This window comes from Podarcis muralis, chromosome 13, assembly GCF_964188315.1.
Source record: "Podarcis muralis chromosome 13, rPodMur119.hap1.1, whole genome shotgun sequence".
Classification (NCBI taxonomy): domain Eukaryota; kingdom Metazoa; phylum Chordata; class Lepidosauria; order Squamata; family Lacertidae; genus Podarcis; species Podarcis muralis.
The window spans coordinates 37,715,730-37,741,514 of record NC_135667.1 but is presented as its reverse complement, the minus strand read 5'-3'; the positions used below and the strand labels follow the sequence as shown (position 1 = coordinate 37,741,514).

Sequence of the window (25,785 nt, the reverse complement as noted above, 5' to 3'; positions counted from 1 at the left end):
TCCTCTTCCTCTTCTAACCAATTCATATATTCAGCCTTGCACCCCAATCTGGAATGTCTCTCCTTCTGAGTTTTTCTTCAGGAACAGAGAGATAAAAGCGACCTGATTCTAACCAAGCTTTCTATCCTTCTGGCATGTCTACAGCTGTGTTTAAAAGCCCTGGGTCAGTGTGTGCTAAAAAGTAATAATACTTTTAAAATGCACCAAGCCCCAGAGAAATCCTTTGGCTATGGCAGACTATGCTGGACACTCAAAGAGGGGACCTGGAATATCGCTAAATCAGAGACGGGGAACCCTCTTAACATCCCTGACCACGGATGATGCTGGCAGGGCCTGAGGGAACCTATAGACCAACAGCATATGGAGGGCCGCAGGTTATGCAAGGAATCCAGCCTTCAGGCTCCTTTGTGGCGGCAGCGCTGAAAGTTAGGGTCTCCCCTCCCCGCCCCCCACACCTTCCCAAGGACATGACCGTTCCCCCTACTCAAACAGCATGTCTCCGATGGTACTTTTCACATCCGTGTCAAGGCTGTCCACCTCAGCTTGGCGCAGGTCCTCATCCATGGCTCTGTCGAAAGAGGAAGCCACGCTCAGTTTCGGAGCAAGCAGGGTTAGCATCAAGTCATGGTCCTGACTTCTGCCTGAATCCAAGTCTGCGGCAACCAGAGAAGCGAGGCCTTCTAGGGTGTTAATGCTGTGAGCTCCTCCATCGTAGGCTCACGTTGTATTTATAGTGGTAGCTCTGGTTGCGAACGGGATCCGTTCCGGAGGCCCGTTCACAACATGAGCAGAACGCAACCCGCGTCTGCGCGGGTCACGATTTGCCGCTTCTGCGCATGCATGTGATTTCAATTTGAGCGTCTGCGCATGTGTGAATGGCGAAACCCGGAAGTAACCCTTTCCGGTACTTCGGGGTCGCCATGGGATGCAACCTGACAAGATTTAACCTGAAGCAAACGTAACAAGAGGTATGACTGTATGTGTAAATAAACCATATATCATAAAGACACCACAGTCTCTGCTGTCCCTCATTCCAGAGGAAACCGAGCCCTGAGTAATAGCCTGGAACCCCGAGAATCTCGCACTGCTCAGAGATTGGGGTGGCCTGCAACAACCGCAACAGTCTTTTGGCAACCATTTTAGTTTCAGACAGGGTTCACCCACCGGTACTTGATGAGGTCGGTAAAGATGAGAGGGGGGCAGAAGAAAGTCAGGAGGAGCTTCCAGACAGCGGTGCCTCGGTCCATCTCTCCCCACCAATTCTGGGTGAGCAGGGACTGTGGGGAGAGCATGGAAGAGAATTAGCAAGGGTTGGGACCCCTCAACCTCCCAAGCCTTAACAATGCGGGGCCAGTTTACCTACGAGATCATCATACCCTACATGGGCCCACTCGGCTTTGACTGGCAGAACTGACACAGCTACAGGTGCCACAAAACACCCATCTCGCATTTAGGGGCTGCTGCTATAGGGGTTGCTGTTGATCCTGCTAAACTGAGCATAGGCAAACTCGGCCCTCCAGATGTTTTGGGACTATAATTCCCATCATCCCTGACCACTGGTCCTGTTAGCTGGGGATCATGGGAGTTGTAGTCCCAAAACATCTAGGCAGTGTTTCCCAACCTTGGGCCTCCAGCTGTTTTTGGACTACAACTCCCATCATCCCTAGCTAGCAAGACCAGTGGTCAGGGATGATGGGAATTGTAGTTCAAAAACAGCTGGAGGCCCAAGGTTGGGAAACACTGATCTAGAGTGCCAAGATTGCCTTTGCCTGTGCTAAACGTTAGCTGCTTCACAAAACTCTTTAAGGGAAAGAGGATTCAGCAGCGCTGTAGCAGACGCTCAAGCAAGAAGCATCCTTCCAGCGATTTTTGTGCTGGACACAACCATACCTGCACACCATCATGTGCAAAAAACAGGCGGGCGTCAGCCTGGTGAGCGAGCTGAAGGACAGTGGCTCCTCCCCAGAGTTCGGAGCGGCGCACCAGCAATTTGTAGGCCCGGGGCTCCCCGTTTCGGTAACATTCCCCAAATACACCTGGAGTTGGGATGGGGGGTGAGAGAGAAGAAAGTGAGGAGGAGAGGCTTACTTACAATGTCAAGGAATTTCCAACACATCCCACAAACCACGCTCGTTTATAATAGCTGTTATTGTTGCAGTAGACTTAATACTGACATATCACGCTTGTGACAGTGCAAAAATGCTTTCCTCCATCCCCTCTGCTATCCAATGGCGACGTTCAAGTGTGGACAGCCTTTGGCCCGCCAGATGTTGCTGAACTACAACTCCCATCAGCCACAGCAAGCATGGCAAACGGCGAGGGATGATGGGAGCTGCAGTTCATCAGTACCTGGAGGGCGACGGGTTCCTTGGTTCGAAACAGGGAGCGACCTAAACGCTCTTTAGAAATCGAGTTTCCCTGGAGTCTGAACCGGAAAGAATTGAGGCAGCTTCTCAGTTGTTGACTGCAAACAGCTAGCCTTCCCTTCCTGACCGTTCCTCTCAGGTCCCTCTTTCCCACCCCAGCCTCCATGTCCTCATCATGTCCGCACCAATGGCCAAGTTCTCAAAGCGCATGGCGAGGTCCTTCATGGCTGCCTCTTCCTCGGCCTCCTGCTCCAGGTGCGAGAGCTCTCGGAGAATCCGTGCTGCTGCCAAAGCCCCAGCCACAGCGTCGGGGGCCTAAGGGGGAGAGGAAAGGGGGCCATCAATGGAGACAGAGGCAAGGAAACAGCCCTCCAAAAAAGCTACAGGCAGCTGAGAGTCAGGAGGGGAAAATACTCTCATTGTATCCAGATGTGGCAAAAGCACTGCCTGGTTGCCCTGCTTTTCCAGCTGGTTCCTTCCTATTTCAACTCTGGCTCCTTGGTTTCTCCCATTATGAACCCCATACAGGAGCCTATCTATTTGTTTGTTAGCTCTGTCACATTGAGGTTGCTATATAATAATACAACAATAAAAATGATTTTTTTTTATTTATACCACACCCATCTGGTTGGGTTTCCCCAGCTACTCTGGGTGGCTCCCAACAGAATATTAAAGGTAAAGGGACCCCTGACCATTAGGTCCAGTCGTGGCCGACTCTGGGGTTGCGGCGCTCATCTCACTTTATTGGCCGAGGGAGTCGGTGTACAGCTTTCAGGTCATGTGGCCAACATGGCTAAGCTGCTTCTGGCGAACCAGAGCAGTGCACGGAAATGCCGTTTACCTTCCCACCGGAGCAGTACCTATTTATCTACTCGCACTCTGGTGTGCTTTCGAACTGCTAGGTGGGCAGGAGCTGGGACTGAGCAACGGGAGCTCACCCCGTTGCAAGGATTCGAACCGCCAACCTTCTGATCGGCGCTGTGGTTTAGATCACAGCGCCACCTGTGTCCCTCAACAGACTATTATAAACACGATAAAACATTAAAAACTTCCCTAAACAGGGCTGCCTTCAGATGTCTTCTAAAAGTCAGATAGTTGTTTATTTCCTTGATATCTGGTGGGAGGGAGTTCCACAGGGCGGGCGCCACCACCGAGAAGGCCCTCTGCCTCGTTCCCTGTAGCTTTACTTCTCACAGTGAGGGAACCACCCAAAGCCCCTTGGCGCTGGACCTCCGTGTTAACTATATTAATAGGCATCATACACACCATTTCCCAGAAATACATCGCCATCTCTCTGCGGTTCAGCAACACAGCCCATATGAAGAGGTCAGTCCAAGGGTTTGGCGAAAGTTTGGAGCGGTACATGGGGTCTCCGTTGAGTAATGATCCTTTGCTCTTGGGAGAGGAGAGAGAGGCACGATTAGCAAGAGACAGAAATTGCTCACACTTAGCTTAGATCTTCAGTTGATATTCAACAGCTGCCCAGAATCTATCACCCCCCAACTTTAGCCTCAGCAACTTCCCAAAATTTTACCGAGGACACGAATATCCGAAACAAATTATTTCGGTGACCAGGTGAACATTGCCTTAATGTGTACATGTTGCTTCTGGTAAATGAGACACTGTAGCTGCTAGAGGGCTGTGAAAATTTGTGTCCCATTCTTTTTAGACTCATCTACCCATGTCTTATCTGAAACCAAAGGGGTGTATCAGTTGCCAGATGTGAACTCTCCCCCTCCCCCAGCTCTCCTACCCTGCCACAGAGACTCTCAGGGCCAGAAAATGGGGGGAACCACTGCCTGGGGTGAGGGATAGTTAGCAGAGACCAAAAAAGGCCAGAGTTTCAGGAGGGTGGGGCAGAATTGTAGAGGGCGATGAGGTAAGCGAACAGGAAAAAAGGTGTTCCCTTTGCAAGTTGAAAGATGGGGGCAGAGAACGAGGCGGACAGTTTGTTTTATGCTGCAGAGATGGTCAGACATTATGCTTGGGGTCTCTTGGAATCTGAGGGTGCAGCAATGGAAGGAACGGAACTCTCTTGGGTCGTGAATGCTGTGGACTCTCTCCATCTCAGCTCAGGTTGTATATATGTGTAAATAAACTACATATCATAAAGATAATAGGGTTGCCACCTGTCCTGTATGAAACAGGATTGTCCTGCATTTCAGTGTAAAATCCTACGTCCTGTATGGATACAGTTCTCTCTCTCTTTCTACCCTACACCAGTGTGGTGTAGTGGTTAAGAGTGGTAGACTCGTAATCTGGTGAACCGGGTTTGATTCCCCGCTCCTCCACATGCAGCTGCTGGGTGACCTTGGGCCAGTCACACTTCTCTGAAGTCTCTCAGCCCCACTCACCTCACAGAGTGTTTGTTGTGGGGGAGGAAGGGAAAAGGAGAATGTTAGCCGCTTTGAGTGGGATATCAAATCCAAACTCTTCTTCTGTTCTTCTCTCTCTCTCTCTCTCTCTCTCTCTCTCTCTCTCTCTCTCTCATGTATGTGTGGGTGTGGGTGGGTGTGTTCCAAGTTAGGGATCCTCTCCAAATACATATGCTTGAAAGGGGTTGTGAAAAATCATGTATTTAAGCTCTGGATAGCCAAGCACAGATTTACAAATTTGTGTGTGTGTGTGACAAATTCAAGAGGGATATTCTGTTAGGCTGCAATAGATTGTAATGGATTGCTTTGAAGTCACTTCAGCACAAGATGGGGAAAAAACAAAAACCCCAGCCCTGCCCTGCCCTGCCTTATATTTTGCCAGAACAAAGGTGGCAACCCTATAAAGATCCCACACTCTCCACTGTGCCTCTTGGTTTCAAAAGGAAAGGCAGACCCTGATAAGCGCACCTGGCAACCTGGAGATTGGGATGGCGTGTATCAATATATTAAGGGAAAGCATGCATAAAATGCACACATTAGGAAAATCAGCATTCATATATATATATATATATATATATATATATATATATATATATATCAGTTTGCAAAACGTGCACATTAGAAGGGGCACTTCACTGCAAGATGATCCTTTGGCCTGGTTCACCTACCCCTGTCGTTCTGGCAGGGTGCAATCCGTCATAAAAGGGAGCACAGACATCCCCCAGCAGGTCATGGAGGATGTGAGCCACCTGGGGCAGCTGGTACTCAGGCAGCGACCGATCCAGCAGCAAGTATTCAGCAGGTGAGGCGGGCTCAGGGCCTGCGACTTGGCGCCGCTCCAGCAGCTGATGCAGAAGCGTGCCGCTCGGGGTCCCCGCGTAGAGCTGCTCCAGCTTCCCCCACGTCAGGAACTGCCCAATGTCCAGTCCGTTCTCCACAAAGAGGCGCACCAAGGCGGGACGGTCGCCCACCAATGCGTCGTGCATCGGGTCCATCAGAAGGCTAGGCTGTAGAAGAGAGAAGGGGTGGCGGTAAAAGGGGATGGGAGGATAAACCCCATGAGAATAACTGATGGGAGAGTCCGGTTGGTCATGTGCAACCTGCTATTCATACACACACATGCACTGGTACCTCTGATTGCCAACTTAATTCGTTCTGGAGGTCCGTTCTCAACCTGAAGTACCACTTTTGCTAATGGGGCCTCCTGCTGCGCTGCCACCGGCATGTGATTTCTGGTCTCATTCTGAGGTAAAGTTCTTAACCTGAGGTACTACTTCCGGGTTACCGGAGTCTGTAAGTTGAAGTGCTTGTAACTCGAGGTACCACTGTGTGTGCGTGTGTGTGTGCGTGTGTGTCTGTCTGTCTATCTATCTATCTATCTATCTATCTATCTATCTATCTATCTATCTATCTATCATCTATCTATCTCTCTCTCCCACACATTGCCATTTGCCATTGTCCTTTACCTTTACCTTTTACACAGCATAATTCACAATACAGTGGTACCTCGGGTTACATACGCTTCAGGTTACATACACTTCAGGTTACAGACTCCGCTAACCCATAAATATTACCTCAGGTTAAGAACTTTGCTTCAGGATGAGAACAGAAATTGTGCTCCGGTGGTGCGGCGGCAGAAGGCCCCATTAGCTAAAGTGGTGCTTCAGGTTAAGGACAGTTTCAAGTAAGAATGGACCTCCGGAACGAATTAAGTACTTAACCCGAGGTACCACTGTATATTGCCAGGTCAAAAATTATGCAACCCAACATCCTCTCACCTCTTTCCCTGCTGACTCACCTCCCAGTCAACATCTCCACGGAACAGCTCGGTGCTAGCAATGTCCACACGGTTCCAGGCCACAGCCAGGTGCAGCTCATCCAGGTAGCAGGTGGCCTCGCGCGATTGTTTACAGGCTGAAATGAGGGGAGAAGGAGAGACCTCCTTAGCCTTGGCTTCCCCTGTCTCCCTCTGCAGCACCGTAAATGGGGAGAGGGTGGTGGGTGCGAGGAGAAGGGGCCCCTTGTAAGGGAGAGGTCAGGAAAGGGAGATGAGATCTTTGCAAGGAGGAGACGTCTATGGGAAAGACTTGGTTTCGAAATGAAACACCAGGGTTACTTTGCTTCGAGTAGCTACAGAAATTGAACCCCAAACTATATAATACGAATTAACAAGACAGGGAGAAAAGGAAAAATTAGAAACCTTAAAAGGGAAAAAGGGAAAAAAAGAACTGCGATGCATTCTTAAACTGTTTTAACAGATCTGATCAAATGTATATGGCACATTTTGGGTACTTTTGTGACTTACGGTGATAATAATAATCGATACCATGCCAATATGTGCTTTGCAATGCATTGATCTATTTTTGTATTCATTTTAATTATTTGATTTCTATATGGAAAGCAACTGATCTATTTTTGTATTCATTTTAATTATTTGATTTCTATATGGAAAGCAACATTTAGGGTTGGAGTGTTATCAATGCTAGTCCAAGTGAGGGTAAACCTATTGCAGCTTATGGACACGGTCAACTTAGGTTCATTAATTTCTGTGGAACTTAGATGGATACAACCCTCAAACCATTAAATGCAAGTTGGGAATGTTCAGCAAATCTCAGTCCTGGTTGACTTCCTTTTGTGGTTCATATCCAGCCCATGTTAACTTTTAAAATATTGCAAGGGCCAGACAGGCACCACATGTGGAGGTTCCTTCTTTATGATGTTGGTGCCACCCCAGAATTTCCCTCAACCACTGAGCGAAGGACTTTCTGGAATGGTAGCTAACTTCCATGATTGGGTTATTTTTCAGAGCTCATGACTGAAGGTTAGTAGGAACCATTGACTGGAAAGGAGTTTGTATACAACTTCTACAGCCCACTTTTATATTTAAGAAATATCCAACGCGAGAAGAGGTTGATTGGGGTGGTAAACCCCAAAGCCACGGCTCAGCCAGAGTTATCTGCTGTAGGGTATTCACCTTTCACCAGCGCTTGGAGAAGGACAGTCTCAAACTCCTCGAGACCCTCCTGGTCTGAATAGACGGTGACCAGTTCCCTTAGAGCCCCAATTTGCTCCACCTGAGGAAAAAAAAGAAGCATTGTCTTGGAGATCTGTGAGAGAAAACGAGATTCCCTTCCCCAGAGAGAGATTTTCAAGTGAGGACTGGTAATGGGAGGTCTCAAAAGCCCACAGGAATGAATGTGAGCTCTGGGAAGCCCATTGAGAAAGAATACTTTGTGAAGGGGGTCAGGGTGTTGCAGTTCTGGATCCTACCTCCTCTGCCAAGTCCTCCAGTTCATCGGCGGGGAACTTCCCCTGCATCTTCTTCATCGCCAGGGCCTTCATGGGCTCTCCAGGCTGTGTCTCCTGCAGCAACCCAGCTAAGCAGTCAGCTGCTCCTCCGGTTCCTGCCAAGAGCAGGCAAGGGATGGAGGCATGGACCGCATCAGAGACGCGCTGAGGGAAAGAACAAGACAGAAGATGAGCCCCTCAGGAACCTATGAAGCCGGGGCTGCGAAACTGTTTGGGCCAGTGGGCACTAGGGCTATTTCAAGTTCTCTCTGTTTTACCTTTTCTCCATTCTTGTTTTGTTTTCATTACCGTTCTGGCCTGAATATAAGCCACACTTTCCCCCCGCAAATTCCAACCGTGAAAAGTTAAAGTGTGGCTTATATCCTTACAATATGCAGCCAGGAGCGTGGGGCAAACAGCGCCAGGAGTGCGGCAAAGAGGGGCCTGCCCCACGCATAGTCCCCCCCGTCCTGTCCCCTAAGGCCAGGAAGGGAGAGAGAGCAAGGAAGGAGAAAGACTGTCAGCAACACAACATGCCCCCCCCCCTGGATGCAGCCAGGAGCAGCGAGGAATGGAGCAGCTTATATTCAGGTATTTTTTCTTTCCTCCCTCCTCCAATGTTAAAAGTGCAGCTTATATTCAGATGTGGCTTATATTTGGGCGAATACACTTTGACGTGAAAGTTCAGTCATTGCACAGAAAACAAATTCTCAAGGCCAAAAAGTGCTCAGAGGCACCCTGGTTTGTTTGTTTTAAAATTTCAGCTATGTCCTTTGCTCCTGGCTTGTAGATCCTGAGGTTCTAGTAAAGAAATAAAACATGCAAAAATGCAAAAGAACCTCAGTTTTTGAGTGTCTTGGAAGCCGAACGTTTCGTTTTCAAATGCTGAAAACCCATACGTAATTGCTTCCGTTTTTTAACGCGCCTTGGAAGTTGAACGGTTTCCGCGGCGTGTTTTTCCATTTTTACTATTGAAATTGACATTCTCCCTTTGCGCCTCGGTTGTCGAACATTTCGGAAGCCGAATGGTCTTCCAGAATGGATTACGTTCGACAACCGAGTTTCCACTATAGATCTGGCAAACCTCGAGTCTGTCCACCTCACTTCCTACTGCCCCTTTTACCACGTTCACAGCGACCACTTCATTTGCGTCTCTCCTTCCCAACAGCTCCTTCTTTGAGGACTGGGTGTCTCCCGCAAGCCCATAGCCTCCAACAGGTCCAGGCCAATAGCCAGGATGGAGCTTGCGGGCCACGCTCCTGGGCAAGTCACGTGATCCCGTGTGAGACTCTGGTCCTTCCCAAAAGGTCCCCCCCCCCCCGCAATGCAATATCACAGCACCCAAAATGGCTGCCGTGCTCTCGTGCAAAAAAGCAGGGTGTCCTGTTTTTCCCAGGACAGTTGAGGGGTATGCAACCCTCCCCCCGTCCCACTTCCCTTCACAAGCTCTCACGCCCATTACCTTGAACATAGCCGAGTCCCCACTGATGAGCAGCAGCAACACAGGAATCTCAATACTCCCAGCACCTGCGGGCAGCAGCAGTGAGATAAGGAAATTACACAAGAGAAACCTAATGATGCAGGGCAAAACAAAGGACCCTATTTTGGGATACCAGGACAGAAATCTCTCACGGGGGAAGCTGGCCAGGGGTCTGGAAGTGTAGCAGCCACAGAATTCTGGGTACAGTCATACCTCGGGTTACAGACGCTTCAGGTTGTGTTTTTTTTGAGTTACAGACCCGCCAAAACCCGGAAGTACTGGAACGGGTTACTTCCGGGTTTCGGCACATGCACAGAAGCACTAAATCACAACCCACGCGTGCGCAGATGTGGGTTGCGAACGCTGCGGGTTGCGAATGTGCATCCCACACGGATCACGTTCGCAACCCGAGTGTCCACTGTAAATGCATACAGTGGTACCTCGGTTTTCGGGCGTCTCAGAAGCCAAATGTTTTGGTTTTTGAACGCCGAAAACCCGGAAGTGAATGTTTCCGTTTTCAAACGTGCCTCGGAAGCTAAACGGCTTCTGAGGCGCGTTTCTCAATTTTCTCCATTCCCTTTGCCAGCAGCCCATTGCGCCTCGGTTGTCCAACATTTCGGAAGTCGAACAGTCTTCTGGAATGGATTACGTTCGACAACCGAGGTACCACTGTATTAGTTAATGAGGCAGCAAACTCTGGCCTCGCTAAGGTGGCAATACTGTGCCTAAACCCTGCTATTTCAAACAACAGATGGGGGGGGGGAGCACAAACTGAATATTCCTCCAGTACAAATAACAACATCCTCCATGTAGAAACTTTGATGTTAGAGAGTAAGGTCCTCCTAATCGTCCTCCTAATCTTCAGCCTTCTCCTGAGCTGACAGTTTGCTCAAGAAAACATTCCGTCATTTATGGGCTGAAGGGATACAGAACAGGTTTGCCAAGTCGGAGAAAAATCAGGCCTTACCCCCAGGGATGTGGGAGACAGGCCTTTTTCCTAAGGGGGCACTGCACCAAACTGTCCCACCACCAGGTCTGGCACCGCTTGGCTCATTTAAGTGATACAAGGGCTTTCCCTCTGCAAAGAACCGTGTCTCTAAGGAAGCTTACTGCTGTTGTCGCTAGGCTAACATAAAACAGAAGCAGCAGTAATAAGCGGTGCAGCTGAGGACACCTGGGGCAGGAACCTGAATAAACTATCTGACGTTTAGAAGACATCTGGAGGCAGCCCTGTTTAGGGAAGTTTTTAATGACTGGGTGTTTTAATGTATTTTTAATCTTCTGTTGGAAGCTGCCCAGAGTGGCTTGGAGAACCCAGCCAGATGGGTGGGGTATAAATAATAAATTATTATTAAACATAATTTCAATTGGTCTACTCTGAGTAGGACCAGCATCGCACACATCCCAATGTATTGTATTTGAATTTAAATTTGTTTTGTTTTTTGCTTTTTAAAATTTTATCTTATTTCCATGCTTATTACATACAAAAAAAGGGAACAATACTGAAAATGGGGTACAACTTAAGAGGGGAGGGGAAAGGAAAGAAAATGAAATTTACACAATCTGTTATTAAGATAAAAATTTTGACAACAATTTACGATTACAATTTCATGCTACAATAAAAGTAAAAAATCTCATTATCTTTTATACCCGACTTCCCATTTATTCCATAATTCTTTTTACATAAATTTACAGCCATATCGAAATACCATTTTTATGTTAATATTTTCACAATTTATAAATGTTTATATTTATATAAGCAATGAATAAAAACTGCTGGGATCACTCAAAAGCTACTACAGATTTTAACATGATATAATTGTGTTTAAGATATGTTCTGAAGGCCTCCCATTTGATACAAATTCAATTCTTGTTCCCCCCCCCCCAGATAGACTATCTATGAATTTAAATTACAGAAATCACCTCTAAATCTGCAACTGTACAAATACAGCATCATATGTAAACGTTAACTTCCTTTCTTTGAAAGAAATAAACTTGGCCTCTCCCCCCACATCCTGATGCAATTCCTCTTTTGAGGCTGTGGAAGTTGCCACCCGCCCCAAGGTAAGCCAAGGAAATGCAATCCTTGCGTATGGGTGAAAGTGTCTTACCGCCAGCTCCCACTTTCTGCTGGGCAATGTAGCGTTCCAGGCGGGCACGGAAGGAGGCCTCGCCGCCCACCCTGCCCTGCGTCCCGTTGTCCACCAAGAAGAAGGCAGAGTGGTTGGCATCCAGAGGGCAGTAAGGGGCAGAAGGGACTGTCCTGGGATAAAGTGCTGGGAACAAACCCTGCAGAAGGAGGGAAAAATAGGGAGCAAATGAAGGAAGGTGCCAGGGACTTTTAATCCAGAATGTGGCAGCTAGACTGGCGACTGGGAGTAGCCACCGAGACCTTATAACACCGGTCCTGAAAGACCTACATGGACTCCCAGTACGTTTCCGGGAACAATTCAAAGTGTTGGTGCTGACCTTTAAAGCCCGAAACCAGGCATAGGCAAACACGGCTCTCCATATATTTTGAGACTACAACTCCCACCATCCCTGACCACTGGTCCTGTTAGCTAGGGATGATGGGAGTTGTAGTCCCCAAAACATCGGAAGGGCCAAGTTTTCCTATGCCTGCCCTAAACAGCCTCAGCCCAATATACCTGAAGGAGCGTCTCCACCCCCATCGTTCAGCTCTGAGGTCCAGCGCCGAGGGCCTTCTGGCGGTTCCCTCACTGCGAGAAGTGAGGTTACGGGGAACCAGGCAGAGGGCCTTCTTGGTAGTGGCGCCCACCTGTGGAACGCCCTCCCGCCAGATGTCAAGGAGATAATCAACTATCTGACTTTTAGAAGACATTTGAAGGCAGCCCTGTTCAGGGAAGTTTTTAATGTCTGATGTATCGTGTTTTTAATATATTGTTGGGAGCCGCCCAGAGCGGCTGGGTCAACCCGTTCAGATGGGTGGGGTATAAATAAAACAACTATCTGACTTTTAGAAGACATTTGAAGGCAGCCCTGTTTAGGGAAGTTTTTAATGTCTGATGTATCGTGTTTTTAATATTCTGTTGGGAGCCATCCAGAGCGGCTGGGTCAACCCGTTCAGATGGGTGGGGTATAAATAAAACAACTATCTGACTTTTAGAAGACATTTGAAGGCAGCCCTGTTTAGGGAAGTTTTTAATGTCTGATGTATCGTGTTTTTAATATTCTGTTGGGAGCCATCCAGAGCGGCTGGGAAGACCCAGCCAGATGGGTGGGGTATAAATAAAACAACTATCTGACTTTTAGAAGACATTTGAAGGCAGCCCTGTTTAGGGAAGTTTTTAATGTCTGATGTATCGTGTTTTTAATATATTGTTGGGAGCCGCCCAGAGCGGCTGGGAAGACCCAGCCAGATGGGTGGGGTATAAATAATAAATTCTTATTAATATAATAGTTGGATGCAGAGGAGCAGTGGGAGGCACCAGCTGGGGAACCCCCAAGGGAAGAAGGCCCAGAGCCCGGGGGGTGATGATGTGTGGTCAGAGGAAGAAGAGGGAGAAGACTGGGAGCAGGAGAGGTTTCGTAAGCTGAAGAGGTAAGAGGGTTTAGTGAGCAGGGAGAGCCTGTGGCAGAGAGCAGTCCAGAAGCAGAAGCAGAGGCTGGCCAAGATGCAGAGAAGCGACCAGCTTGTGAAGAAGCCAGGGAGTCCCAGCCCAGCTCCCCTCCTTGCTGGCATCCCAGAACCCAAAGAGGTGTGAAGAGGACAGAGCAAAGACAGACACGGCATGGTAGTCTCAGATTGCTCCGAAGGGACCCAGAAAGGGAGGAGACTTGGGCATCTGTGGGAAGGTGGTGACCTTCACTCCTGACTACCGTATTTTTTGCTCTATAACACGCACTTTTCCCCTCCTAAAAAGTAAGGGGAAATGTGTGTGCGTCTTATGCAGCGAATGCAGGCTGCGCAGCTTTCGCTGAAGCCAGGAGAGCAAGAGGGATCGGTGCGCACTGATCCCTCTTGCCCTCTTGGCTTCAGGGATAGCCGCACGAAGCCTCTTCAGGGCAACGGGAGGAACGCTCCGTCTGCCCTGAAGAGGCTTGGCACAGCTATCCCAGAAGCCAGAACAGAAAGAGGGATCACTGCTTTCGCTGCGCAGCGATCCCTCTTGCTGTTCTGACTTTGCTTTGCTGAGAGGCACCGAACAGCTTCCCCTCTCAGCGCAACGCCTCTTCAGTACTGAAGAGGCGCTGCGCAGAGAGGGAGAGAATTTTTTTTCTTGTTCTCCTCCTCTAAAACTAGGTGTGTCTTATGATCGGGTGCATCTTATAGACATAGCTGTCAACTTACAGATTTGAAAATAAGGGACCAGCAGCCTCGAAAATAAGGGATCAGCAGCCAAAATAAGGGATTTTAGACAGCCAGCTGAAATGCGAAGTTAAAAGGGACCAGATCATTTTGGAGAGCTGGTTTTTAGCCCTTCGTTTCCAGCGGTTGCTGCTCAAGACACCAGCTGATGAAACACCGCAATTAAATAACTACAAGCAGCAACCACTTTTAGCACAAAACGAAGTCGAAGCTACGAAGATGCTGCTGGAGTTCTGTATCTTTTCTCTCGTGCTCCATCTGCAGCTCTCAGTTCCATCAGGCGGGGCGGGAGGAAGGGGTGGGGGTGGGAATAGCGCCTGAAGTAAACCTGCAGATCAGACCATCTATGCTAGTCTACCACTACAAATCTATGGGAGAAGTGCTTGTGGTCCTTTCTCCGCTTTCCCCCTCTATGGTTAGCCCTTGGAACACCTGTCCGCACCTGCGCCTCCACCTCCTCCTCCTCTCTCTGCTGAACTTTCTCTATGGTTGCCCTCACTCTTGCTCTCCTCTCAAGGCTCCTCAGCAATTCATAGGCCGCGCCAGGCTGCCCATCTCATCCAGGTCCTTCGACGGCGCAGCCGCAGTACAGCCTAGCGGTGGCGGCAGCAATGGGCAGAGGGGAGGCCCCAGGCAGAGACGCTCAGTTCGGCGGCCCAGGGGCGCCGACTTATAAAAAATATTGGGGGGGCCCATACTGGGGAGGGTGGAGCCAATTAGGCTGGCGGGGGGCGGGCGCGGCCGGTGCAGAGAAAGCCGGAGCGGCGACTGCGCTTTGAACCCACTGTCAGTCAGCCGGGGCTGAAAGGCAGACTTTCTCCCTCGGCTCGTCGTTTGCCCGGCCGCCCATGCGGGATCCCACCGGGGAGGCGGAGTGCTGAATGCCGTTACAGTTTTATTTTGGGCGTCTCCGGTCTCCTCCTCCTGCTTTTCCCGTGCTCCATCCCCTCGGCGACTTCGCGCTTCCAGCAGAGAAGCTGCGCGCAGCTCCGGGCGGCGGATGGGAAGACCCCCTCGCGGGTTTTTCACGCCTGGAGAGCGCCGGTTCGGAGCGGGTCGCAGTCTCCGCTGTTGCCGGCCGAGCAGGAGCACCGAAGAACCAAGAGTGGGCGGGGACGAAGGGAGACGAAGCCGGGAAGTGACGGAGGCGACAGAAGGTAGCGGCGCGCGTCACCTTCTATCCGAGGCGCGTGGAAGCGGAATGAAGCGGCTGGCAGAGAATCGCCGGGGGGGGGGGCGTAATGAGGCCGAAATAATAATTTTCTTAAATTATTGGGGGGGCTTAGCCCCCCCAAACGAATTTTTGAGGGGGCTCGGGCCCCCTCAGGCCCCATGGAGTCGGCGCCTATGCGGCGGCCACGAGGAGGATGGCAGCGGAAGGGCCTGAGGCTCCCGCCAGTCCCGGCGGGGAGGGGCTCCTGGGGGCTGAGGCTGGTGAGAGGAGGCCGGAGGGGGGTGGGCCGGGCAGCCAAGCAACACAGTTGGAGCCTCCCTCCTCCCTGGCCGGCAGGGAGGGCGGGAGAGGAGCTGCTTCCTTTGAAACCTGGGAAATTTAAGGGACATCATCAATAAGGGACAGCAGCAGGACACAGCGCTGGGATAAGGGAGTTTCCCGCCAAATAAGGGACGGTTGACAGCTATGCTAATAGAGCGAAAAATACGGTACTTGCCTCATTTGGGCAAGATTGACTGGGAAGAGTTGCTGTGCTCACAAGACCTATCCTCCTGCGCTGATTTCGTTTCTTTGAATAAAGAGAGTTCACTGACACCATGTGAGTTATCGCTGACCTGCTCTTGACCCCCCCGCGCCCTGACAGAAGGACCGAAATAACCTGCTGCGTCTTCCATGCCCATCCCATCACCTCTGTACCCATTTGCGGTCTTCTCTGTCACCCCCCTCTCCGATACCTTGGGGTTCACAAGACATTGGCGCTGCTCGACGATGCCCCACGGAGCAATGCCCATCGCCACCACATGGGTGCTGGGGTTAGAACTAGCGGTCGTGTGGTCCCTCACAGCTTCCCCAACATGGCGTCCGACGCCAGCCTGGAGCCCACCAGTCATAATCCAGGCACCTGTGTAGGAGCAGCAAAGCGTGTGTGCATTACTAAAGTGGCATGTGTTACCAAAAAATAAAAATAAAGTATGGTCTTGGAAATAAAGCATTATCATCATCATCATCATCATCATCATCAATTATTTTTCATTTTGCCATTTTACAAATAATTTTACACAAAATTACATATCCAAAATTGCATATCTGTCCCTATAATTTGGGAATTATAGGGACAGAACTACCTAAAATGTATAGGAACTTATTCATGTATGCTACTACAGCGGCAAGAATGTTACTTGCCCCAACATGGAAAGAAGCAGAAGTCCCAGCAAAGGAAGAATGGATACAAAAACTTATGGAATATGCAGAAACAGAGAAACTTACCGGAAGAATAAGAAATCAAGATACAATTATAATTTTTTAACAAAAGAATGGAAATGGTTTATTGAGTATTTACAGATAAATTATAAACAGATAAAAACATTGGCAAGATTATTGTAATAACCTGCAGTTTTATAAGAGTATATATTTAGGGAAGATGAATAAATTAGTAAATTGGGTTAATTTGGATGTGCAGAAGATATTAAAGACAAATTTAAGGAACCGCAGAAAGGGGGAAGGAAGTCAAGTTCTGAAATGTCAAAATGATTGTAAAATTAGTGAAATGTACAAAATTAGTGAAATGCACAAACTTGAAAAGTATAAATAAATAAATAAACAATTTTAAAAAAATATATATCCAATAAAAATAAACAAATCCTTAAATTGGCTCCCCTCCCCCCTTCTTTGCTTACTTACGTTTTATCCTTTATTACTGCATATCCAGATGAATTTAATTATTGATATTCCCCTTAAATTAATTTTTACGGCACATTTTTATATTAATCCTGCTAATGTCAGCGGCTCCTGGCTGGTTGCCCAGGAAAGTATAAAGACAAGGAAAAGTTTCTAACAGTCCTTTTTTTAATTTCAAACTTTACAGAGAGAGGTTATAGAACAGAGCCTCTTGGACCGGCATAGGAAAACTCCGACCCACCAGATATTTGGGACTACAATTCCCATCATCCCTAGCTAACAGGACCAGTGGTCAGGGATGATGGGAATTGTAGTCCCAAAACATCTGGAGGGCCGGAGCTTGCCTATGCCTGCTCTTGGATAATGGCGTTGTCCCAAGACAATCTCTGCCCCGTCTCTCTCACTTACTAATCCATCACCTTCTATGGGTGCTGCAACATTCCCTCTGCCTTTGAGCTCTTTGCTCTCCTACTTTTAAAGCTCGCCTGATTCTGGGAGACGGGGAGTCTGGAATGCTTTCTAATGACAACATGTCAGCCGGGTGTTGTTCCGGCTCTCCCATGATTTCCCCCAGCTTTCCCCCTCATCTGCCTCTGAGCTGTGATCTCCCGCAAACCCCTGTTGTAAATCTATACTGTCTTCCTCTACCTCCTCCCTGGGTCAGGAGGGGAAGGGGTCTCCACCATTCCTCCTCTGCCCAGTCCCTGACAGCTAACGATTTACAATAGTTCCTCAAACAGCCCACAAAATTCCCCCCATTGTTCAGCCCGGACGCTGAGGTCCAGCTCTGAGGGCCTTCTGGCGGTTCCCTCACTGAGAGAAGTGAGGTTACAGGGAACCGGGCAGAGGGCCTTCTCAGTAGTGGCACCCGCCCTGTGGAACACCCTCCCACCAGATGTAAAGGAAACAAAGAACTATCTGACTTTTAGAAGACATCTGATGGCAGCCCCGTTTAGGGAAGTTTTTAATGTTTGATCTTTTATTGTATTTTTAATATTCTGTTGGGAGCTGCCCAGAGTGGCTGGGGAAGCCAAGCCAGATGGGTGGGGAATGAATGAATAAATAAATAAATAAATAAATAAATAAATAAATAAATAAATAAATAAACAAACAATATTATCTCTTCTTGGTTTCTTATTTTTCTGGCAAGTGTCGCCATTTCTGCATACTCCATCAGTTTTGTCTGCCACTCTTCCTTGGTTGCAGCTACGTTTTCTTTCCATCTCTGTGCATATTATTATTATTAAAATATATTTTTTCAATATTCATTACACATTTAACCAATATTTATTTAAATATTGAAAGGTGGTGTGCTTGTCTGGGACCATTGAAAGCAGCTGTTACGCTGCCTGCCCCTAGGCCACCCCCTTGCTAACAGGTGTAACCTGTTGTTATATTTGACAAATGACCACAAAAGACAGAGGATGGCAGTCTTTCACTTGAGACACACCTATTGGACAAAGAACAACCCCGTGACCCATACATAACCTGACTATCTCACAAATTAGACGCACAAAAGCCAGGCTGGGAATGTCCCGCTGTGTACCCAGGCCCTCTCTCCCTCTCTCTCAATAACCCACGCCCAGGCAAAGGGCTCACAACTGCTGCCATAAACACACCCCAAAACAGCACTCCTTCTCAAACATAAACACTGACAGGAATAAGAATAAGAAAAGCACACAAAACACCCTTCTGGAAGCAGCAGCTGTCGCTTCCTTCTCCTTCAGTCATGCACGCAAGCTTTCTTTGCAATAATCACGCCTTCCACAATGCAGGCAGGTCTCTCCTCCTTGTGAAATGTACAAAAGCAACCTCCTGTTTGAGCGCACTTCTGCAGCCGCAGAAACACATGCAGCCTCCAAAGTAGTACAGTGGTACCTCTGGTTGTGAACGGGATCCATTCTGGAGCCCCGTTAGCAACATGAGCAGAACGCAACCCGTGTCTGTGCATCTGCATGGGTCGCGATTTGCCGCTTCTGCGCATGCGCATGACATCATTTTGAGCGTCTGCGCATGCTCAAGCGGCGAAACCCAGAAATAACCCATTCTGTTACTTCCGGGTCGCCGTGGGACGTATCCTGAAAGAACGTAACCTGAACCAAACATAACAAGAGGTATGACTGTACACCCCAAGTACAGTGGGACCTTGGTCCTCAAACACCTTGGTACTCAAACAACTTGGAACCCAAACACAGCAAACCCAGAAGTAAGTGTTCCGGTTTGCGAACTTTTATCAGAAGCCGAACGTGCTCCGTTTTGTGTTATGCTTCTGGTTTGAGTGCCACACTTCCGTTTTGAGTGCCACAGTTCTGTTTTGAGTGTTATGCTGAGGTGTGTCTGTTTTTGCTACAGTGGATCCTCAGGTTACAAACGCTTTGGGTTACAAACACTTCGGGTTACAAACTCCGCTAACCCGAAAGTAGTACTTTGGGTTAAGAACTTTGCCCCAGGATGAGAACAGAAATTGTGCGTTGGCGGTGCGGCGGCAGCAGGAGGCCCCATTAGAGAAAGTGCATCTCAAGTTAAGAACGGTTTCGGGTTAAGAACGGACCTCCAGAACGAATTAAGTCCGTAACCCAAGGCACGTACATTGTTTATTGCTTTCATTTTACGGATCAATGGTCTTGTTAGATAGTAAAATTCATGTTAAATTGCTGTTTTAGGGGTTGTTTTTTCAAGTCTGGAATGGATTAATCCATTTTTTTTGCATTACTTTCTATGGGAAAGCGTGCCTTGGTTTGGGAACGCTTTGGTTTTGGAACAGACTTCCGGAAAGGATTAAGTTTGAGAACCAAGGTACCACTGTACCAAACAGAACTATGAAAAATATTTTATATCCGGTGGCACACAAAGATTCGATCACACGCTCCAACGTTTTGCACGAAAAGAGGGACGTTCTCTTGCTTTAGAGTAGAATGTCCCTATTGTATTAATTCTTCTACAAAAATAATCCAAACAGTAGCTGGCAGGCAACAGCCTCCTCCTCTGTTGCCTCTCCTGTTCCTTCCTTTGCCTTCCCCTTTTCGTTTATATTGCAACCAGAGGACGTTAAAGGAAATCTAGAGCAAAAGGAATGCACTAAAGCCAAGTAGAGATGCGCAGGGTGGGAATAATTAATCACACAGGAGGAAAGAACAGCTTATTTTCTCGTTTTGAAGGGCAGCCTCATTAGAATTATTGCAGAATTACATGGAATTATTGCAGAATTACATGGAATCATTGCAGAATTACATGGAATCATTGCAGTATTATCTAGCAATGGCTTTCATTTAGCGAGTTTCAATTAAATACTTCAGGTAATAGCACCAAGACAGGTGGCAGTTGTAGCCTTAGTACCTTGTTCAGTCACCTATTTTTCCTAGAAGTCTTTCCCCAACACCCCATCCCAGCCTGCTGTCAAATTGCTTTTTATTGCGAAATAAACTTTTATTTCCGTGTATTTGTCCAGGCTTTTTCAAACATCAACTGTCATTCTCCCCTTTGGAGGCTTATGTATGCATTTACTGCCACCTCTGCTGTTTTACATGTTTATTACCGTAATAGTTTATTGTTTTAATTGTTTTGCTGGTGTACAGCTCAGTGAGGTTGTTGTTGTTGTTATCGTTTACAGAATGCGTGAGGGAATCAAAGGACAGGATTTGTCCCACAGCCCCTCCGTTGTTCTTTTTAAAATTATTTTGGGTTTTTTTGTGTTACAGCTGCAGTGTAATAGCCACAGAACGAAGTTTACATGTATAATTCTTACATTTTCCCCTAGGTCAAAATTGAGCAATAACCCCCACAAAACCCTATTCAAGCGCCTTGCCTTTTGCTGTGTTTTGTTGTGTGTGCGGAAGGGGGAAACTGTGGGGGAAATTGGTGCTGCATCTTTCAAGCTATCTTTTAGAAATATGTCTATAGCTGCGTCTACACAGTGCTTCTAGGACAGCCCTGCGGTGTTTTCCAAGCACAAATGGGCCTTGAGGGAAGGGGCCAGGAGCTAGCAACATGCGGCTAGGAAGGCTCTGCTTTGTGATTGGAGGAGGCAACAGAAATGGCATAGACGAATGCGGCGGGTCCTAAGAAGCCGGCTCCTGCGGCTGAAAGCAGCTTTGCTTCTTCACAGAAAGCATGTCGACAAAAATGTTTAGGGGTATGCGTGCCGCTGCGTCAGATTCACAAAATGTTTAGGGGTACGCGTACCCCTGCGTTCCCCCACTGGATTTTTATAAAAAAAAGAAAGAAATCCCTATGTTTTAAAATTTCCTGCCCTCTGGCGCCATCTGGTGTTGCATGTTTATAGCGCATCCAAATCGCTGTTTCTTTACTAATGTCAACGATTCCCTTAACATTTTTTTTTGTTTTTGTCAGAGCTGCTCCCCGATCCTAGCTCACAGAGGATCACGCTAGCCAGCGTTCGCTTTATAAAAGTCTTTATTGAGTTACAGTTTCCATTTCCAAGCTGCTGCGTGCAACTCTACATCTTATGGCTAGACCGGCGAAGCTCCGTCTGAGTCTCCGCCCCTCGTACACCAACTTAATATCCTCGCCTTACTCCACCTTTTCTGCCTGACCGTCCTTCTCTGGGTCCCTCTGCCCCCCGTGGTCTCCTCCCTCCGGGACTCCTCTGACGCTGACCCCCCGGACCCTCCTGTCTCCTTGCGTTGGGCTTTAGGACCTGGCTCCCTTTCCGGGCTGCTTACTGCGCCGCCTTCCTGTGCATTTGAACTTGGCGCGCGCGCCCAACCTTCCACTTTCCGCTTGACCGTTTCTTCTCTCCCCGATGGGGGTGTGGTCACTCCTGACTCATGCCCTCCTCCCTGCTGCGAGCTGCCAGGGCTCGATCCCTGACGTCCTTCCTCTCCACTGCGCTCTGGTGGGGACGCTGGCCCCGATTTCCAACTGCTGCCCTCTGAACCCCCGCTGGTCCCTTCCTCCTGGGGTGTCCCCCTAGGCCCCCCCTTTGCTCTGGCCACTGGCGCTCCTTTCTGTGAATCTTCCGATTCACTGGAAAGACTCGGAGATCTCGGGTCGTCGTCATCACTCATCCTTTCTTCGGACTCCTCCCCCTCGCTCTCTGTTTCCTCCCTTGCCCTCGCCTCTGCTCCTGAACCCCTGACATCCATCCCCCCCTCGAAGCCCCCCTTTCCCCCCTCCCCTCCTTCCGGTGCGGGAGCTGGGTGCTGCCGAGTCATGGGGACGAATGCCGGATACAGTTCGCTTCCCTTGGCGGGCCTCCAACTGAAGACTTCCGATTCTTCCTCCCTGCGCTCGTCGACAGCGGTCACCTCCGCTTCCATCTCTGTGCCGCCGTGCTCGAAGCCCAGGTCCTCCCCGAACATGTCCACGTCCGTCTCCGCCTCAGTCGTTCCCGGGTCCGTTGCTCGACCTGGAACCTCCAGCCACTTCCTGCGCCACTGCTCCTCTGGTCTATCGTCCCACCAATACGAGGGCTCTGAGGCAGATCCCGAGGGCGACCCCTCCGGGGAACGCGTGTCCATTGTCGGTTCCTCGTCCGAGTCGAACCCGTGGAAAGTGCTGGCTGAAAGCGTCGGTGTGAAAAGCCAATCGTCGAAAAAGTCTGCTGGCATGGGCCTGTGTGGGAAAAGGGCATGAAACTCGTCCTTGAGCAGAGGTTCCTCCAAGGCGTAGCCTGGCACCCAGCTGTTGGCACTGGCCGGGAAGCCCTCCTTGGCGAGGAGGTATTCTACTCCCTCTTCTCCCCATCTCGAGTCCCAAATCTCTGTGACCTCGTTGATGGACTCCTCTTGTGTCACTCCCCCTTGTTCGGTTCCCTCTCGTAGCGGACTCGGAGCCGTTCCTGGTTCCTGAAACCTGTGAGGTGTCTTGTAGGGAGTGAGTACCGACCTGTGGAACACCGGATGCATTCTGGAACCCTCCGGAAGCGTCAGCCTGAAAGCCACCGGGTTGACCTGTTCTTCGACTTGGTAGGGCCCTAGTTGTTTATGCCCTAGTTTCTTCTTCGCTAATGACCTGGCCGGCACTGCTTGGGCTGCCAACCAGACCCAGTCTCCCACCTGGATCTCTTCGCCGACTCTCCTGTGTTTGTCCGCTTGCACCTTGTATGCGTGTTTAGCCAGCTCCAGGTGCCGCCGAAGTTGATCGTGGACCTCTTGCAACTCTGACGCGAACGCGTCTGCTGTCTGCGGCTCCCCCTCCCCCATTCTTTCCAGTCCCGGGAAGGTTCTGGGGTGCCTTCCGTTGTTGGCGAAGAACGGCGTCACCCCTGTGGACACGTGTTTCGTGTTGTTGTAGGCGAACTCGGCGAGGGGCAGGTAGTCCACCCACGTCGCAGGCTGTTGATTTTCGTAGCATCTCAGGTACTGCTGCATGATGGCATTGACCCGCTCCGCTTGCCCGTTGGTCTGCGGGTGTCTAGCCGAAGCCAGGTTGATCTTGACGTTCAGGAAGCCCATCAGCTTCTGCCAGAAGTTCGAGATGAACTGCCGCCCCCTGTCAGACAGTATAGACCGCGGCAGACCGTGAACCTTGAACACGTGATCTATGAACAGTTTGGCGGTTTGTTCCGCCGTGGCCACCTTCGCACACGGAATGAAATGTGCCATCTTGGAGAACAAGTCCACCACCACTAGCACTGCCGTCTTGCCGTCTTGCCCCTCGAGCTGGGCAGATCCGTGACAAAGTCCAGGGCCACTCTCTCCCATGGTTCGAACGGGGTTTGCAGAGGTTCCAGCAGTCCCGCCGGCGGTCTGTGTACTGGTTTGGCCCTCTGGCAGGTGTCGCACCTCGCCACGTAGTCCGCGACTTCCCCTCTCATTCTGGGCCACCAGAAGTCTCTGGCGACTAATTCTATCGTCTTCTCTGTGCCAAAGTGCCCGGCAGTGGGCGCGTCGTGCAACTGCTGCAGTACCTTGGCGCGAAGATCGTCCCCTGGCACGTAGATGGCCCCTTTACGGAGGAGTAATCCATCGCGAACCTGGAACTCGTCGGTCGCCGCCGTGCCCCTGTGCGCCTCTGCCATCTTTGCTCGCGCGAAAGAGTCGTCCCGCAATGCACGTCGTACCGCCTCCAGGTCAACAGTCGCCGAAGCGCACGCCCACGCTGTCGGTGCGAAGATATGCATGGCCGCCGCTGGCGTCGCCTCCTCGAGGTACTGCGGTTTACAGGAGAGGGCATCCGCCATGATGTTGGTGTCCCCCGGGACATACTCTATACGGAAGTCGAAGTCCGCAAAGAACTCTGCCCAACGTATTTGCCTCTGGTTCAGGAACCTCGCCGTGCGCCAGTGCTCCAGATTCTTGTGGTCCGTGCAGACCTGCACTGTGTGCTTGGCTCCGATCAGGAAGTGCCTCCACGCCTTGAAGGCTGCATGAATGGCTAACAACTCCCTGTCCCAGATGGTGTAGTTCTGTTCTGACTTGGTGAGCTTCCTGGAGTAGAACGCTCCCGGCCTCCAAGCCCCCTGCGGGTCTTGCTGTAACAGAACTGCTCCTACGGCTCTGTCTGAAGCGTCCGTCTCCACCCTCATTGGTCTGCTGGGGTTGACGTGTAGTAGCTGCTCCTCCGACGCGAAGAGACGCTTGAGTGCCTGAAAGGACTGCTCTGCTTGCGCCGTCCAGATGAATTTCTTCTTCTTGGAGCTGAGCGTGTCCGTGATGGCCGCCGTCTGCATCGCGAACCCCTTGATGAACTTGCGATAGAAGTTCGCAAAGCCCACAAACCGCTGGACCTCCTTCCGGTTGCGCGGACTTTTCCAATCCAAAACCGCGTGAACCTTGGCGCTGTCCATTGCGAGCCCTTTGTCTGACAACCTGTAGCCCAGGAAGTCCACCTCCGACACGTCGAACTGGCATTTTTCCAGCTTGGCGTAGAGCCTATGCTGCCGTAGTCTGCTCAGCACTTCTTTGACGTCTGTGTCGTGATCGTGCTGCGATTCAGAAAAGATGAGTATGTCATCCAGGAAACAGACACACTTCTTGGAGAGCAGCCCTGCCAAGACGTGATGCATAAAAGCTTGAAAACAGTGGGAGCCATTTTGTAATCCAAAAGGCATAACTCTGTATTTGTAGGTGCCCAGGGGCGTGAACATGGCTGTCTTCCACTCGTCGCCCTCCCGCATACGAATGAGGTTGTACGCCCCTCGGAGGTCCAACTTGGTGAAGACGCGTCCTTTGCGCACCGTCGCGAGGAGGTCGTCGATCCTGGGCATGGGGAAGTCCGATGGCTAGGTCACAGCATTCAAAATCCGATAGTCCACCACGAGCCTCTTTTGGGGCGTGTTTTTCTTCTTGACAAAGAATACCGGACTGCCCCCCACTGCCTTGGACTCTCGGATGAAACCGCGCTCCAGATTGTGATCTATGAACTCTTTGAGGTCCTGTAGTTCGTCCTCAGACATGGAGTACAGTTTCCCCTTTGGCAACGCCGCCCCTGGTAGGAGGTCGATCTTGCAGTCGTATGGTCTGTGGGGGGGTAGCTTGTCCGCCTCCTTCTCGCAGAAAACCTCCAAAAAGTCTGCGTACTTGTAGGGAACAGCTTGCAGCGTCCCAAGCTGCAGCTGTGACTCCTCTTCCTCTCCCTCCTGCTGGGTCAGGATGCAGTGTTCAGCACAATAGGAAGAGCCGAAAGTCAGCTGCCTCTGGTTCCACGCCATCGTCGGGCTGTGCTTGTCCAGCCAACTCATGCCCAGTACAATGGGCGTGTCCGATAATTGAGTGACATTGAAGCTGATGACTTTCCTGTGGTTCCCAAGTCGCATCACCATTGGTGGCGTTTGCTTCACGACTTGCCCCCCGAGCAGCTCCCTGCCATCCACCATGACGACCTGCAGGGGCAGTGTGGCAGGCAGCAACTGTATATCGTGCTGGTCGACAAAGTCTTGCCCTATAAAGTCCGCATTGCTTCCTGAGTCAATAGTGATTGGCACGTCCATGGTGAGTCCATTGGGTAGTTGGAGCGATGCGGTGAGCCGCACTACTGGTTTGGGCGGGAGGGGGTCCGTGGGCTGCAACATCTCTGGGGACTGCTTCACTGACACGTCTGGCTGGGCCCCAGTGCCTCTGTCTCCAGCCAGACTCCTTCGTTTCCCTGCTGTGGTTCTCCTTGCTGAGTCGCTGCATTTACCATTGCCGAGG

At 50.0% G+C, this 25,785-nt stretch overlaps 1 protein-coding gene across 1 annotated transcript in view; it reads right to left on the bottom strand.

The window, feature by feature from the left end:
* Positions 1-25,785, bottom strand: part of TRPM4 (transient receptor potential cation channel subfamily M member 4) — a 54,382-nt gene that overhangs the window by 18,410 nt on the left and 10,187 nt on the right. The window contains exons 5-16 of the mRNA XM_028702716.2: positions 15,748-15,914; positions 11,621-11,798; positions 9,492-9,556; positions 8,012-8,194; positions 7,716-7,815; positions 6,540-6,655; positions 5,410-5,748; positions 3,633-3,761; positions 2,552-2,681; positions 1,891-2,036; positions 1,165-1,277; positions 485-568 (exon numbers count right to left, since the gene is read on the bottom strand). Of these exons, the coding sequence (XP_028558549.2) occupies positions 485-568; positions 1,165-1,277; positions 1,891-2,036; positions 2,552-2,681; positions 3,633-3,761; positions 5,410-5,748; positions 6,540-6,655; positions 7,716-7,815; positions 8,012-8,194; positions 9,492-9,556; positions 11,621-11,798; positions 15,748-15,914 (1,750 nt within the window). The remainder of the gene's footprint in view (positions 1-484; positions 569-1,164; positions 1,278-1,890; positions 2,037-2,551; positions 2,682-3,632; positions 3,762-5,409; positions 5,749-6,539; positions 6,656-7,715; positions 7,816-8,011; positions 8,195-9,491; positions 9,557-11,620; positions 11,799-15,747; positions 15,915-25,785) is intronic.